General features: G+C 43.1%; 1 protein-coding gene across 1 annotated transcript in view; it reads left to right on the top strand.

The window, feature by feature from the left end:
• The window catches only part of LOC115641366 (histone-lysine N-methyltransferase SETDB2-like), a 91,982-nt gene that overhangs the window by 58,445 nt on the left and 15,418 nt on the right, over positions 1-18,119 (top strand). The window contains exons 19-22 of the mRNA XM_030544485.1: positions 3,336-3,443; positions 4,233-4,366; positions 9,047-9,093; positions 11,759-11,821. Of these exons, the coding sequence (XP_030400345.1) occupies positions 3,336-3,443; positions 4,233-4,366; positions 9,047-9,093; positions 11,759-11,821 (352 nt within the window). The remainder of the gene's footprint in view (positions 1-3,335; positions 3,444-4,232; positions 4,367-9,046; positions 9,094-11,758; positions 11,822-18,119) is intronic.

Raw genomic sequence — 18,119 nt, 5'->3', positions numbered from 1 at the left:
GCACCTCCCCTGAAGCTCCCATTGGCCGCGGTTCCCCATTCCCAGCCAACGGTGCCTGCAGGTGAGGGCAGCACATAGAGCCCTCTGCCCTCACCTCCCCCAGGGGCTGCAGGGACGTGGTGCCAGCGGCTTCCGGGAGTGGCACAGGAGCCACGGCACCGTGGGGGTGTCAATCCCTTGGGGGGCTGGATCCGGCTCGCGGGCCATAGTTTGCCCATCCCTGTTCTAGATATTTGCCTAGTTTTACATCAGGCTGCATAAAAAGAGCTAGTGAAGTCAGTGCAAACTACAATTTCATACAATGACTTGTTTATACTGCTCTATATACTATACATGTATTTCATTTGTATTCAGATTGATTTACTTTATAATTATATGGTAAAAATGAGAAAGTCAGCACTTTTTCAGTAACAGTGTGCTGTGACACTACATCTGATTTTGTAAGCAAGTAGTTTTTAAGTGAGGTGGAACTTTAGGGTACACAAGACAAATCAGATTCCTGAAAGGGGTACAGTAGTCTGGAAAGGTTGAGAGCCAGTGCTCTAGAAGAAAAGAGAACTCTTTCCCTCTCTGTTTCAGAAGGCAGTGAATGATCTACAATTTCATGGTCTTCTGGAGTTCCAGTGATTAGAGCTTCAAACAGTTACATTTTTTTTTACTTGCCAAATGGTTGGCGCATTGAGGTGGAGGGGAATAAGAAGAGTAATGCAGGAGTCGAGATGGAATGTAGAAAGAGTAAAAATTAGCCCAATTCATCATTGCCTTGCTCTTTGTATAGTCATTTTACACCAGTGCAAAGTGACTTTAAAGTGTTGCTAAATGAGAATAGTAGCATTTTACATCCAATTTTCACTGATATAACAAGCTACTTAAGTTACAGGACAATGCTGAATAGGGCCCAGGGGTCTGGGTAGGCAGTAGAAGAAAGGACAACAAAAAAGCAGGACTGAAAATATCTGTTTTGTCACTTAAAAGAAAACCCTAGCTGTCACAGGATTTCAGAGTTAAGACAAGTTCAATATTTTGGTTAGCCATTGTTAAATTTAGAAACTATAGAAAGTGCCTTAACATTAACATTAGGTGAGAATTCAGAACAAAAATGAACTTGTTTCGCAACAACTTTCAAACCCTTTTACTTCCAATGATTTTGAATGGCAAAGCAGTCTTTCAGTCCCTGGCCCGATCCTGCAACAACAACAACTGTGGAGAAAGTGGATAAGGAAAAGTTATTTACTTATTCCCATAATACAAGAACTAGGGGTCACCAAATGAAATTAATAGGTAGCAGGTTTAAAAGGTTTAAAACACATAAAAGGAAGTTCTTCTTCACACAGCGCACAGTCAACTTGTGGAACTCCTTACCTGAGGAAGTTGTGAAGGCTGAGACTATAACAATGTTTAAAAGGGAACTGGATAAATTCATGGTGGCTGAGTCCATAAATAGCTATTAGCCAGGAAGGGTAAGGAATGGTGTCCCTAGCCTCTATTCACCAGAGGATGGAGATGGATGGCAGGAGAGAGATCACTTGATCATTGCCTGTTAGCTTCACTCCCTCTGGGGCACCTGGCATTGGCCACTGTCGGTAGACAGATGCTGGGCTAGATGCACCTTTGGTCTGACCCGGTACGGCCGTTCTTATGTTCTTATGTTCTTAACTTATGCATGTGCTAAATTTGATATAATGTGAGTAGTCTCAACTGAGGTAATTGAATCAGACTCCTTACAGTGCAAAAAGGTAAACATGTCCCCAGTCTTTGCAGGAACAAGGCCATAATTTGCATGATCAAAGTGGCAAGATGGCAGCTTCTTGCATTTGTCTTAAATATAAGGAATAATGAAGTGTGGTTTTAATTTAAGAATTGGCTATGAAAAAATGTCCTTGTGAGGTTCTAGGTTTATTGTGGTTCTAGAACAAATTTACTCAGTTTGCAAATAAAATCGGTCTTCTATCTGCTAGCCCTGTACTCTTACCCTTGGATATTTCCTCCTTTCACATCAGCACCAGTAATAAAGATTCTGGACATCATATTCTGCCCTCAGCTAGGCGTAACTAAGGGCAGAATTTGGCTCCGCCATTGGAACTTAGTTAACTAACCTGTATACTTTTATGAGAGCCCTCTTCCTAAATTTGTTTGTTCCACTATAGTATCAGGAGAAAAGTAACATGAAAAAATCGTCATTAAATATGCAGGTATGTTTTTAAACTCACAGAGAACAGATCTTTTAAGTTAAAAGGGGCCATCTTTGCTATAACCACACCTATACCTTGATATTTTAGTGTGTAGGATACCTATTACATTAAACTGGGGCTTTTTTTTTGTTTTGGATATCATACGTCACAAATCCTTTGCTCCACTTTTATTTCTTCCCCTTATAGATCAGCTATCTATTGTTCTTGCTACAGTGTGTTTATATCTTTATTAATTTTATTACTTTTATTTTTCATTTTACAGTGTTATATGTTTCAAACAAACATTCAGATTCTTGAAAGCAAACCAGTATTGGTTTAGCAACATTGTTACAGCTTTACTAGTGTCTCTAAACCCGTAATAACATGTGCTAAGTGGTTTCTTATCTCTAAGTTTATGTTCTTATTCCTTTAGCTGACCAAGCTTTGTGTCTTCTTGTAAATTTATCATGTATTTTAAGTAACAATTTTGGTGCTGCTGGGTTTTGTTTCAGTATGATCATTTGTTTTCTTATAATCAAATGTAGTTATTAATTAATTATCCCTTCTAATTTGTTGTCATAGTCCAGTACATCAGCAGGTATTCATGCATACATTTCTGCTATATTTTTCCAGCCACTGTTCAACCTATTTAAGTTGCTTCTCCAACAATTCACTGCCAGTCTTTGCCTGGTATCGCATTGCCAGTGTTAATTCTGTTGTCACTTCCAACTGAGTCCCTCCCGAAAGATCCTGAGCTCTGTCAAACCTGCTGGGCTAACTGGCAAAAGAGGACATAGATAGGATGATGGCCTCCTTGATGAGCCCTGTAAAAATGCCATGTTCCCTTCATGTGAAACCTCCTTTAACAGCTGGTGGAATCTAGTATCACTGGTCCTGTCTTGTAGGAGGGTGGAAAAGCTAAGCAGTGCTCCCCCACTCAATATGGGACAGTGTTGGTTAAAAACAAAGAAATAAAAATTTGCCCCTTTAGGGGGCTTTGTGGGGTGAATAAAAATGCAGAATTTTTTTAAAGTGCACAGTTCTCATGTCTGACACTGAACTGAAACCCCGTCTACTTTCTATCATTCCTTATTGATACACATCAGAGTATCTTGCTGGCTGAGTCACTGTATTAATTACTGCTGTCTTTTGTTTTGTTTGTAGTTATATTCCTCAGGATTTGTAGAATCTGAAGAGCATAACCCAGAGAATCAGGATACAAGGTTTGATGTGGCCTCAGTTCAGAGTGAAATCAGGAGAGGAAAGCGGCTGGTAAGGCAGCTTCTTTCAAATATTTTCTTGTTTATAATTTATCGTAAGAACAGCAGCACGTTAGATCGTGAAGTCTGTTTGTGACATTTTTATGACCTTGTGACATAGAAGCTTGAATAAAATGCAGACAAGAACCCAGTCATTCTGACTTACCAAAGATCAGAGTAATTAAGATCAGAAACATTAGTCTGATTCTGCACTTAGTGGAACCTAAAGTGTATAGCCACTTTTGTCTGGCAGTAGAAGTTAAAACTGTTTTGGTTCCTTTCTAAGAAAAGGCACTTTTTGGCATAAGGCAGATTTTGGGTCCTGCTAAGCTTACACATAAGTAACCTCCTGATTTGTGGGAACTAGAAAAGGAAAGGATTTCTTATTAAGTGAGAGCTAAGTTTCTAGTCCTTTTGCTTTTGAAGTCACTTTTGAAAGTGGAGCTTGGGCATTTTTGAAAATTGTTCCAAACATCTCTATACTTGTAAACTGAGCAAATTGAATGTGAAATATTTACAGATGTAAAGCCCAACACTGTCACTATCATTGAGTTACTTCTAAGAATATTAACTGATTTTAATATAATTGTGTAAGAGCAGAGAGAATAATAGAAAGTTGGTTGAAAAATGAGCTGAGTTGGAGTTTGGAGGAGTGAGTTTGTATGATGAACAGGAAGAGAGAGGCTGAGAGTTAAAGATTTAAACACATTCAGTGATGAAGCTATTTACTCTCAAGTATAATATTTTAGTTACTAATTATAAAATGTCTATATCTGCTAACAACTCAACTCCTTCGCTGTAGATGTGCAATTTCTGTCGCAAGAAAGGAGCCACTGTGGGATGTGAGATAAAAACCTGCCGGAGGAGTTATCACTACTTTTGTGCACTGTGTGATGATGCAGCATTAGAAACTGACGGAGGGCAAGGAATTTACCGGTATTTAACAAACCATTTTCTAATTTTTTGTAGGTTGTGGTGGCATTGTCAAAAAAGAGGTTAATTTTTTTTTAAATGCAGAAAACATTGATGTGTATGTCCCCCTAAAAGGTCCTTTGCAACCCAGCCATGTTTGAAACTCTGTGTGTTTGAGAGCAGTAGAAAAAATGTTTCTATCTAGCACTGCAATGGAAAAAAACTCCATTTAATGACAGGAATGTATAGATGGTTCCACTCACTGCAGTAACGTACGCTGGTGTCAGGTTGTGGTGCATTAGGAGTCATTGTCTCTAACACCATTGACCATAACATCTTTGGCCCCGTTGATGTTTTGTCTCTATTTGTCTTCCACAGCCCAGCCTTCTGGCCAGGTCATATTTAAGTTCTGTCTCCATCTGGGGCAGGGGTAGGCAACCTGTGGCATGAGTGCCAAAGGCGGCACGCGAGCTGATTTTCAGTGGCACTCACACTGCCCAGGTCCTGGCCACCAGTCTGGTGGGTGCTGCATTTTAATTTAATTTTAAATGAAGCTTCTTAAACATTTTAAAAACCTTATTTACTTTACATACAACAATAGTTTAGTTATATATTATAGACTTCTAGAAAGAGACCTTCTAAAAATGTTAAAATGTGTTACTGGCATGTGAAACCTTAAATTAGAGTGAATTAATGAAGACTTGGCACACCATGTCTGAAAGGTTGCCAACCCCTGATATAGGGTAACAAAAGTCCAGCTAAAGAATGCAAATAAACCTCCAGACAATGATCTTTCAGCCCCTTCACACTACGTTGAAGTTTCCTGCTCTGCATCCCTTACTCCTGAGCACTGCAGAGTTCCTTCTTTGCACCTTAGGCTGAGCACTGCCTCCCAGGGCTTATTCTCTGGAGGCCCTTCTTAGCAGGTTTCCCCACTGCTTTCCCTCTCTAGGGACTCTTGCAGCTTCTCTCAGGGACCTCCCTGCTTCTTACAGGCCCTATCTCAGGACTTCCCACGGGAGCTAACCACCTTCCTGGGATTCTCTCCAGCCTGCCTCCACAAGGCCCTTCCCAGAAAGAGAAGATTCCCCCTGCTTTTCTTTCCTGGGTCTTCACCCTTTAAAGGGCCAGCTACCCTGTGACAATATCCGTGAATCTGACAGAATCCCGAAAGACTGTGGAGCTAAAATTGAGACGCAGTTTTCATTAGCCATCTGGTCAGTAAAAACAAAGTTTTCTGCCCCACAAGGTGGAATACTGGTTTCACCCAAATTCAGGTTAACTCCGGGTTCACATGTTTCAGTGAATAGTCTCAGTACGAGGACGTTGCCGCCCTCTCTAAGACCATCTACCTTAGATAACTCTGGTAGTTTCCCCTCTGGTTCAGCACCTGGAACGCTAGTGGAAAACTTTGTGTCCCCGTACAAAAGAACTTCTCATGTTTCATATGTGGTCCCAATACCAGCAGAATTGAACTAGCTTTGAGCAAGTCTTCTAAATGCCTTCCAAACGCACTGTAATGGTGGTATACACATATACTAAAATTTTATAACATTACAGCCAGAGATGGTGCTGTTTGTTCAAAGAAAAGAGATTCTCCCTCATTATTCTAAATGTTGAGATTGCAGCTGTCTGTGGAGATTGCTGATATATTTTGATAAAGTTTGGAGTGCCCAGAATCCACAGCGTCTTTTTCTGTGTTAGGGAATGATCACAGTTGAAACTTACTGTATCATTGAGGGTGTGGACTTTATTATTGTTACCTCTTCCAGGAATAGGCAAGGCACTACAAACAGTATGGGTGTTCACATGACAAAATACATGCACCACTGGGTTATTTGGTAGGGCGGTCAATCTGGCATGTTTCACAAGCACAAAAATAGTCCTTTCCCACTGATTCCAGTAGCAGTTTAACTGTCCCAGCTCTGCCACTGGGTTGGTATGTGATGCTAAACAAGTGACAAGCTCTGTGAGTCTTAGTTTCCCCAACTGTAAAATGGGGATGATGTGACATTTAACTTGTTAACTTACTAATGTTTGTAAAGCGCTCTGCAGACCTCAGTTCAGAATCTCTGAGGCTGACGAAGGAGAGTAGCCTAAAAGAGAAACTTTCTGGGAGCAGAAGACAAAGCATGGCTGATGTAGGATGGCTTTAGAAGCTGTGGAAAAAATAGTTTGGCCCAAAATAGACTCCAGGATTCAATTTCTGCATCCTGAAAGCCTGTCATTGAACAGCCGTTAAGAAATTAATCAAATACTTTCAGATTTATAAAGAGGTGGTTGTGCTTAGAATATGATTAATTTCTGCAAGGCGATGTGACAATGAAAACTATTAAATGTGAAGCATAACTGATGAGGGCTTTAATACTTAGTATGTTATTACATTAAACACTCATTAAGTGGAGGGGCATAGCATTGGTACCAGATTTCTAAATCTGTGGCTGAAAGGCCAAGAATGATACATTGATACAGATTAGATAGGAGTACAGTGAGGGGGAAAATATGGGGATTAGATCCAAAAATTTTTTTTGCATTATACATAGGGCCTTATCAAAGTCATGGCTATGAAAAATGAATCACGGACCATGAAATCTGATCTCCCCCGTGAAATCTGGCATGCAGCCTGGAGCTCCTACCCTGCACAGGGCTCCAGCTGCTAGTCCCAGCTGGGGATGGGGAGGGATGAGATTTCCTATTCCCCTTTGGGGCCACTCCTGGGGTGGGTCAGACTCACCTCCAGGATCTCCCCTGGCTACAAGAAACTGGCGGCTCCAGCTGCCGCCGCCCCATGCGGATAGGCTTCGGGTCCAGCTGTCAGCGCCCCACTTAGGCAGGAGACTGCAGAGAAAACCATAACTGCTGTGGTAGCACACACCCACACACACACACCTCCCATACCCTGTGACCCTCACTTCTGCACTGTTGCACTGCTGATGGTGGCACTGGCTTTAGAGATGGGCGCCTGGCCAGCAGCTTTCCTCTCTGGCTGCCCAGCTCTGAATGCAGTGCCCCTGGCAGCAGCAGGGCAGAAGTAAGGGAGGCAATCCCACAACTCCCCTACAATAGCCTTGCAACCCTCCCACTCTGACCCCCTTTTGGGCTGGGATCCCCACGGTTACAACACAATGAAATTTCAGATGTAAAAGTCTGAAAATGTGAACTTGACTAATTAAAAATCCCCTGACTGTGAAATTGACCAAAAGGGACTATGAATTTGGCAGGGCCCTAATTATACATCAGTGATACACATAAAGGCACATGCAGTAGTGTGCACAAGTTTGAAGCTAAGCTAGCAAACCTAGGAGGGCCAGCCACTGCCCAGGAGTGGAGAAATTAGAGACAAGAAAAACTGTGGGCATGCAGGTGTGCATGGAAAAATGTAAAGTAATGAGTATTGTATCAAAACGGATAATGTCTTAAGTGAATATGCCTCTGATGGGGACTGATATTTTAAAACAACCAGCATGATGACTAGTGTGAGTAGGAAAGCAAATGAAATAGAGCAAAAATGAAAAGTGGTCATTATGGCACTATATAAAGAAAACAGCTGCAGAATTTAGCATAACGTGGGGCGCTCATTTGTAGAAATAGTACTGGAGCACTGGAAATGCTCCAGAAGAGGGTAACCAGGATTATAAAGGGTGGAGGGATTATAAATATGTGAATTAGTGAAAATGTGTTAATTCTATTTTAAAACATGTTAATTAGGAAAGAACCAGATAGGGCGGTGGGCTATTAAAAAAAAATAAAAATGTTGTGGTAGAAATAGGGCAAATTTATTTTTAATGTGCAGTTCCATACCTCGCTTTCTGGATTTAATTATTGAGTGTGCATATGCCTGGTATTTGTGTGACACAATGAATAGTTGCCGTCGTTGCACATACAAAAGTAAGCCTCATTTTTATAAAAGAACAAAATGTGGATCTTTAAAATTAGGGCTGTTTTAAAAAAAATTAGAAAATGCACAGTACATGACTACACCTCTGGTTTTGACAATTTCTTCAAAACATTTCAGTGCTAGTTTCTGAAAATAGGCCATCTCTGCCATAGAACCAGCATTGTAATACAGTTTGAAAAGTGCATTGGGGTCCTTCTGGAAGAAAGGTGTTCTATAAATGGTGGGCAGTTTTGTGTTCTTCAGGAAAGCAACTGTTATATATTCTTCACCTTCTGGTAAATACAATTATTATTTACTATACCTGTCCTTGGTCTCTTATAATAGATCTATGTTGCCCTCCAAAAATCTGCAACAACTGAGGATAGCAGGGGGATTTTTTGCCCCCTTTACTGAATTCTCTAAGTCAGGTAAAAAGGAATTAATGGAATAAGCAACTGTTGGCCACTCTGCCTTAGCAATGGGTAAGAGTATGTCACAAGAGAACATGGTGGTTTAACAGTTAGTTCAAAACTGTACCATAACAGCATTTGAATCTAGTCAAGCTTTACAAATAAAGTTACAGGAGCGTGTATTATGAAAGTTCCTGCAGGAAGGCTTAACATGGTCAGATTTCATAGCTGAGGAAGATAATGCTCAAATTTTAGTTTTAAACAGGTTCAGATTTGTGTTCAGATTTTATTGTATCATTAGTATAGGATCTGGGGAAAAGAGGGAAGATATCTTGAAAAACAAAAAGTTATTATAACATTGTTTACATATTAATTAATACTGTTTCTCTCTCTTTTAAAATTGAACCAATGTTTTAGAGTGTTCTGTCCAAAACATGACCCAGGCAAAAGGACCAATCATTATGGTGAGTTTCTTTAATAGTTTGGTTGATTTCATTTATTTTTTAAATCTGCATTCTACATTATTTGCAGTGGGTCACCAATTCATATGAACAAAGTCAGTGTCACTCCACTCCCCTATAGAATTGTGGGCTTTGTAAAAAGTTACAACCGTGTTTCTAATCTTGCAGTAATGGTTCGGCTGAGATCCATGTATTTGCATAGAAAACTCAAAGCATTTTACTTAAGAAGTATTTTATATTTAAGAGTTGCCCTGAGCTTTTCCAGATAAACGTTAAAACTATAAAATAGAAACACTGTGGACCAGATTCTCAATAGAACTACATTGATTTGCACGAGCTAAGAATCTGGCCCTGTATTTAACATTATAGCTTCTTTCTATAGCTCCTATACCGACAGGGTCACATTCTAGAAAGTTGGCTGGCACCAACATTTGACTTAAGTATTTTGTTTTAAAATACATTCCATAGTTTCACAAGCGCTTCTTACCGCTTGCACTCTGAGATTGCTGGGCTGAGCAAAATGACTTGTTAAACATGAGCACAGTACTAAGATGCACAAATTAACACTTGATTTTGCTAAAAGAGAGCTGTTACAATACTAGTCACTTGGGATTCTTATCTGTACTTATATTAAACCTTTTCAAATTAGCATTTTTCACATTCAAAATACTTTATAGTAGTGCCTTTCATTCTGCAGGATCCCAAAGAGCTTTATAAACGTAACACTGATATATAAACTACGTATAAGGATCACTTCCTCTACCACTGAAACGCAGCCAGTTTGAGCATGAAACACCTCAGCTTTCTAACACATTACAGCCATTCAGAGTAGAAAGTGAAGAACCTGTAATAAGAACTGGGGAGAAATGCCATGGAATTTGTAATGACCACAAGAAGGCAGGGCCAATTTCATATCTCTTCCAAAAACATGGCCTCTTCAGCACCATAGTGTCATCTAATATCATTCTAGGACAGTAATATAATGAACACTTGTACAGCTGAGTACTGCTCACTGAGCTGGCAACACAAATTTCTGCCATACGGAAGATTTAATAAACCTCAGAGTTAGGACAGGCTTAATTAATGTCTGTAAAATGCTGTTTAATTACTTTTAGGAGCTGGGTGAAACCTTGTTACGGTTTGAATTAAAACCTCATTCAGAGTGGTAGGTGTGAACTCAACCTTCAATTAACATAACTGTAAGCATAAACCCTCACCTAAAATAAAAGGAGGGTGAACCCACTCAGAAGCTTTTGGTGGAGTATTATTTTGGGTAGGGAATATGTGTGTTTGTGTGAAGGCAGAAGAGACAAAAGATTGAAAAAGACAAGAACAGAGAGAGAGGCAGAGGCAAAAAACAAGAAAGCCAAGCAATAGCCTGAACACAGTGTGACCCTGGAAAAAACTAGAGAACACTGTTGGGTTGGTTGGCTAAAGAGGCTTGGGGTTGTAAAATAAGAAATTGATCCTCCTGTTCTTGATTCCTCCTGCATATGGGGAACAAGGAGTTTGTACATGCATCAAAAAGAATTCCAAACTCCGTCAGTTTCTACTTCCAGCTGGAACAACCCCAAGGCCCTGAAATGTGACTAGCTGCTCAGATTGAGAAGTGGCAACATTGATTTCAGGAGCAAGATCTAATGTCCAAGGAGAGAGATTGTTAGCTCCCATAAATCAAAACTGGCCACTGGGATTTAAAACAAGTCCTGAAACAGGAGTTGAAGGCTCCACAAAATAATTTAAAACAAGAGATGGAGGCTTCTCAAAAAGAACTAAACCATCATCTGGAGGATTCCCAGAAAGGACTGTGGGTTGACATGCAGGCAGAGGTCAAGTCTCTACAAAGAGCCCAGACAGGTTGGGAAGCCCAGTTGCAAAGTTCCCAGACTGGAATGGGAAGACAGATCAAACAGGTGACCAGTAACCTGACTGCCACAAACCAGAAGTTTTTTTCCATGAAATAGTGGAGACCAGGCAAGCGTTAGCTTGCTTGGAACTTGCTAACAGAGATGAGCAGCTGCGATGACTCAAGCATCGGAAAATTAAGCTCCAGAAGGAAATCAAAGAGATCACAGTGGAACACAACCACCTGGATGAGGGACTGAGCTGCCAGAAGACAAGTTTTCTATCTCATTTGTAACCTACAGAGGCCCAAAAGGGAGCGCTTGGGCTGTCCCAGCTCCAGTGATTCAAAATCCTATTATATCTTTGAGGGAAAAACTCCCTGGGAGGTTTATTTGGCTCAGTCCAACAACATAGCTTATGGGGAAGATGGTCAGAAAGGGGGGTTACTAGTAGTCAATTTGGGTAGCCCAGAACTAACGGTGCTGCAGAATTTAACTCCATCTCTTTTCTGGGGTATCTAGACCTGGTACAAGCCTTTGACATGTAGTTTGGAGCTGGCCATCAATCTGAGCTGGCCAGTGCACAGCTAAGACTTAGAAGGAGAGGGAAAGAAGAGACTCCACCTGAACTGGAAGAGGACCTGCAAGAGGCTTGTGTTCCTGGCATATCCTGGTGCCACCAAGGTATAGATTAGCAATGGACCAATTTATAGATGCTCAGCTGACTTGGACTTGCAGATCAAGATCACTGAAAACAAGTCAAAGGCACATTCTGAGAGGCTGTGGAATTTGCCACAGAACTTACTGTAAATTTTTTCTTGTAGCAGTTCATCAGAAGAGGAAGTGGCTGCCAGTGAGGAAGATGGAAACTCACTGTCATAAGCCCTGTAAGTATGGCTCTGTGTCTAACGTGTGATGAAAGAGGGGATTTTAATCTGGTTCATGACTATATTGAACAATTAGAACAAATGATAAATTTGGTTTGCAAAACAAAGGAAATTGGCAACAATGCAAAAAATAAAGGAGACGGTTTCAGTTAAATGCTGGTACTGTTACAAAACTGGCCACAAAAAGGATTGTTATAAATTTAAGATGGGCCAGTACAGACTGGCACAAGTGTCTAGTGAAAGCCTTTCTCCTAGTAGGAGAAATGGGGGGACACAAGCTGAAGGGGCAAAGCTTGCAATTACAAGGATCAACCCCAGTACACCCACAATCTGATGGGTTGGTGGGGAGGTTCAACAGGAGTCTGGGGCTTCAGCTGGCTACATTTGTAGAACAGTACCAAAAGGACTGGGACTAGCATATCCCATTTCTTCTAATGGCTTATAGAGCAGCAGTCGAAGAGAGTACAAAATGTACTGCAGCACTTATGTTTGGACATGATCTAAGGACCCCAGCAAACCTCTTGTGTGGAGTTCCTGAAAGGTAACAAAGGGAGTTAAACTATGTGGAAACCCTACAATCCAAAAACTGAAAAAGTTCATACCTTTAGAAGGTAGCCTCTGACAAAATGGAAAGGCTGTATGATGTAAGAGGAAATTTTTAAAAGAGGACACCCTGTCTGGTTCTACAGTCCTAGAAAGAAGAGTAGGAGCCCTAAATTGGACGAACCTTGACAAGGACCCTATACAGTACTGACCCAAATCAATGAAGTGGTGTACAAGAACAGAATTGGGGGCCAGAACTAAACCAAACGTTTTCCATAAGGACCATTTGAGAAGATATCAGAGGGACAGAATTTCACTTTGGCTGCCCTCTGAATCTGAGAATGTTGCTGTGAAAGTTGAGTCTTGAAAAGTTGTTACAGAAGTGAATTCACCATTATAATAAAATGAGTAAGGTCTGCCTCAGCCAACAAATTCCACAGAAACAGTAGATGTCCCTCAGAGGCTGAAAGGAAATCCATGGAGAGAAAAGCCCCAAAGAGGTTTGGGTGGGAGTAAAATTAATTTGGACTGGTAACATGAAAAACATCTTGATAGAAAGACACTGTACATATGTGAATAGTTATCTTGTATAATTTTTAATTTGTTAAATTATTGATTTCTCTTTGGTCTGATTGATGAGTGACACCATTTTAAGCCTCATCAGGATGATGGACAAAGCTGAGATAGGAAGAGATGTTGTGAGGTAGGTGGGTTGAGTTAAAACCCTATTCAGATTGATAGGTGTGTGTACATGGCTCCTTGCACTGTGCATACTCACCAGGAGTGCTTGTGTGGATGCACGTTCTGTTGCATCAAGGTAGGAATTCCATTGGGCAACTTGCCATCATCTGGCACACTGTCTGTTGGGAAACTTTGGTGATGCACGATGTGGCAGAAACTAGTCGTGCAGGGATGACTGGAAGCAAGGGGTTAAGTTCCCATCATGCGACTTTCTCCATCCCATAATGCCATCCATATCCCATAATTTTTGCACCTTTTTTAAAACCCTCACAAAACTGCATAGCACTTCTCATTGTCTGTCTTCTCTGACAGAAACATGGAGCCTTCACAGCTCTGCACTATTGTCATGAGTGTTGCAAACACAGGATGAAGAATCCTTCAGTATTTGCAGAGCCGCAGGAAGAACCACAACAATGGGGGACGTGATGATTTTGTGGAAGACAGATTGCTTTGGGACATAGTGAAAACCAGTTCAAGATTGTTAGAGACATTCATGGAGCAGCTGCAGATGGTGCAGTGCTGCTTCTGGGCCTAAGAAACAAATGCCAACTGATGAGATTGCATCGTAATGCAGGATTGGGACGATGAGAAGTGGCTGCAGAAGGCCACGTTTGTGGATCTGTGGGCTGAGCTTGCACCAGCCCTTCAGTGCAGGGACACCAGAATGAGAGCTGCACTGACAGTTGAGAAGCAAGTGGTGTTTTCTCTGTGATAGCTCAGCATACAGGATTGCCACCATTCAGTGGGAAATCATTTTGGAGTTGGAAAATGCCAGTCATGCAACTGTATAGGACCATTAATTGTCTAGTGCTGCATAGGACTGTGACTCTTGGTAATGTGCAAGACCTAGAATATCAGGGTTGGAAGGGACCTCAGGAGGTCATCTAGTTCAACCCCCTGCTCAAAGCAGGACCAGTCCCCAACTGTCTCCCTCAAGGACTGAACTCACAACCCTGTGTTTAGCAGGCCAATGCTCAAACCACTGAGCTATCCCTGCCTCCCACCCAATTCATATTAGATGAATTTGCAGCAATGGGGTTCCAAAACTGCATTGGGGCAATAGATGGCACGCACATCCATATTTTGGCACCAGAGTACATCAACAGAAATGGCTACTTTTCTATGGTTACGCAAGCATTGTTGGATCACCAGGGATGCTTCACCGATATCAGTGTTGGCTGGTCAGGGAAGGTGCATGACATTCACATCTTTAAGATCACAGGACTGTTCAGAAAGCTACAAGCAGGGACATTTTTTCCCAACCAGCGGATTACCATTGACAACGTTGAAATGCCAGTAAAGATCCTAGAGGACCCAACCTATCCCTTTTTCCCCTGGCTTATGAAGTCTTACACTAGCCACCTCAACAACGCTAAGGAAAGAGTCAATTACCAGCTTAGGAGGTGCAGAATGACAGTTGAATGTGCTTTTAGTAGACTGAAGGGACGCTGGTGTGTTTATGCAATAGATTGGATCTCAGTGAGAAAAATATCCCAATGGATATAGCTGCCTGTTCTGTCCTGCATAATATCTGTGAGGCATAGGCGGGAAAGTTGCTGCCAGGAGGGAAGTGGTGGAGTGGCTATCTGCTGAGTTGGAATAACCAGACACACAGGCTAGTAGAAGAGCTCAATGCAGAGCTATGCGGCTGAGGGAAGCCTTGAAAGAGCACTTAACAGTCAGGCACAGCAGTGTGGCATGGCAGATTGCTGTGCTCTACCTGACCCTGAAGTTTTGGTGGCTATTAAGAATTGTGTGGTGCTTGGTGTACATTTATGAAGATAACACTGTCTGTTAGTGCACCTATTAATTCTGCAGTGCTTGCTGTACAATTATAATTAGTATGCTGTTTGTCACTGATCCTGAGTTCTGTCACTCTGTACAAGAACAAGTATTGGGTGCTTTGAGAAGCAATAGGCATTCTGCAGCATGTGCTGTTAAGTAATAAAAATGAATTATTTACCAAAATATAGATGTTTCTTGCATACCAAAAGCAGTGCAAAAAACCAATGTGCAATTAAAAAACAAGCAGAATAAAAATGTCTGAAATAAATGAACAGAATAGGGGAAAGAACGTTCCTGGCCATTTTCATTCATTTTGGCTACACATACAGCAATCGTAGCTCTCACTGGTGAGCGTATGTGAAGCTGTGGTTCCCCTTATTGTCCCCCAGCATGTAAAGGTAGGCTTAGGGATGAAGCCCTTGATGCCACGTGGAATGTTGAGGGGTGTGGAGCAGGTGCTAGAATGGAGTTCTCCACTGACTGTGAAGGGAGGGAGACTGTGACTGTTGGACCTGTAGGTCAGTAAGAGTCTGCAGCATTCGCGTTTGCTGTCAGAGAAGCCCCATTTTGTCCTGATGCATCATCTTCTGCTCCAGGGCCTCTCTCCATACTGTCTGCAACATTAACCCTTCAAGCCCAGTGCAGCACTGTCTTGCAGGATCTCACTAGAACAGACCTGGGCAAACTACGAGCCCGTGGGACCGTCTGACTGGCCCCTGAGCTCCCGGCTGGGGAGCCTAGTCCCTGGTCCCTCCCCCACTTCCCCCCTCCCCTGCAGTCACGCCGCTGCACAGGCCATGCTCTGGCTGTTGCTCTCACTGGGCAGCATGGGGAGCGCAGCTGGCTCTGCCCAGGTGTCACGGCTGTGAGCTCCTGCTGCTGGTAAGGGGGTGGAGAGCAGGGGTGGGCTGGGTAAGGGATCAGGTGATCCTGGGGAGCAGTCAGGGAGGAGGGGGCGGTTGGATGGAGTGGAGGTTTGGGAGGGGCAGTCAAGGGATGGGAAACAGGGTTTGGGAGTGGGAGTCTTGGGGGGGCCTGACGGGGAAGTGGGGTGGATAGGGGTCAGGAGGACAGTCGGGACAGGGAGTGGCGGGGTAGATAAGGGGGTGGGATCCTGGGGGTCCTAGGAGGTGGTCAGGGGATGAGGAACAGAGGTCGGTTGGATAGGGGGGTGGGAGTCCCTGGAGGGGGCGGTCAGGGGACAAGGAGCAGGGGTGTTGGATAGGTTGGGGGCTCTGAGGGGGGCAATCGTGGATGGGAAGTGGGAGGGGACAGATAGGGGGCAGTGCCAGACTGTTTCCGGAGGCACAGTCTTCCCTACCCAGCCCTCCAAACATTGTGCAACTCCGACATGGCCCTCGGGCCAAAAAGTTTGCTCGCCACTGCACTAGAATATATCCGCCTGTTTCCTCTTCTTTCTCCTTATTATGGTCAGTCATTCTGTGGGGGTGGAGGGGCAGCAGCAGTTACAGATGGAACACCCAGAGGTATCATTGTATTTAGAGTCACAATGGGAGGTGAAAGTTAAGTTTCAGCACTCTTTTCCTTTGTTCTGCCAAAGTTTTAAACAAGACATGCTTATTGACACTTCAGCCCTAGTGCGGGTCTGCATAGTCGCCCTCCAGCGTGAGTGAAGGTGCTGTGTGGCCCAGTGAGGGAAGGCCTGGCCATGAGGAAGGAATCGTTCTGTTGCATGAAACAATAAAATTTCAGCCCAGATTTCTATAATGGCACCGAGCACTGGTGCTACTTTCCATAGGCGGTGGTGATTCTAGCTGATATCTCACTCATGAGGGCAACAAAGACACAGAGAGCACAGCTGCTGGTGGTGTCCCTAAGCTATCCAGGCCCATACATTGCTAGTCTGTTTACTGGAATTGTGATTGCCAAAGTCATTGTGGAGTGGCACGGGAAAGAGTCCTACTATGGAGGAAGAAATAAGGCAGCCATCCCTAGAACCCTTTGGGAGACGATTGCAGAGTTCTTCCATGAAAGTTTCATTGTGACCTCTCAGCAGGATTCAAGGGACATCCCTGTGTGTACACACAAACTGCTCTGTATGTGCCCTTCTCTCCTCCTTCCCAACTAAGTCTACAGGGGAATGAAAAGCAGATAACAACTCTACCTCTGTTTGTTGTATAGCTTCCTCTTCTAGTGTGAGCAAATTACTGAAAAGTCAATACTTGTATCCTGCTACACTGGGGTTGGGTAGCATCTGCACATTTAAACATTGTAATGGGACATGCATTCACATACTTACCTGAGGTTCCTTCCCCGACATCGGGCTCACCCATGGATTGACTAGACTGCAGTGGAGCCTCGGAAAGATGCTCACTTGTGGCATAGTTGGACCCCCAGGTTGCATGTCCCTCATCCTCCTTGCTGGTGGAACACAGCAGAGGTCTGTGTCTGGGGCTCCTTGGAGGTATCCAAACTGCTCTGTGTGTGTGGTGGTGTGGGGGGTGTCTGTGTCTGCCAAATATGGCATGCAACTCATTAAAAAAGCAGCAGGTCTGCAGCTCAGCACCAGATTCATGTTGGCCTACCACAGATCCTTCACTTTCACACAGCACCACCGCTGAGCCCTGTCGTACCCCTTCACCAGCATCCCCCATGCAATCTGCTCGTAGAGGTCAATGTTTGTACAATTGCTCCCACGGGCCCAAGAGAGCCAATACCTCCTGTCTACTCCAGGCAAGAGCACATCGCCAGCATGGTCAGTTGAGCAGCTGCACACAACAAAGGAGAGCTGCAAGGTGTGCTCCCCAAGCTGGGCAATAAAGAAAAGTAATTTAAAAAATATGTAGGGTCTTAAAGGGGGTAGTGACTTCTGGTCTCTATGCCCCCTGGACAGTGGAGTTCACAACTATGACCAGAGTGGTCTGTGTCAGGCATTGTGGGACAGCTGCTGGAGGGCTGTTAAGGGTGGACATAGGTTACATGGTGTCTACACTTGCACTGCATTGACCACAGTAGGTCAGCCATGACGCAATGCTGTTTGGGGAGATGGTGTTACTGCATCCCCGTAAGGGGGCACTTATGTTGGCAGGACACAAATTTGAGCAGACACATGCACACAAATAGGTTGATGCAAGATGACTTAGGTCAAGCTAACTTCATAGAGTGTAGACCAACCCTAAGGAATTGCTCCTTTTTTTTTCTTGGCTTCTCCTGCATTTAGAGAAGGATTTTGTTCATTCCTTGCAAGTAAACAAGATTACATCAAAGA

This window comes from Gopherus evgoodei, chromosome 1, assembly GCF_007399415.2.
Source record: "Gopherus evgoodei ecotype Sinaloan lineage chromosome 1, rGopEvg1_v1.p, whole genome shotgun sequence".
NCBI lineage: Eukaryota > Metazoa > Chordata > Testudines > Testudinidae > Gopherus > Gopherus evgoodei.
The sequence above is the reverse complement of the archived record's forward strand: the minus strand, read 5'-3'. Positions and strand labels throughout refer to the sequence as shown.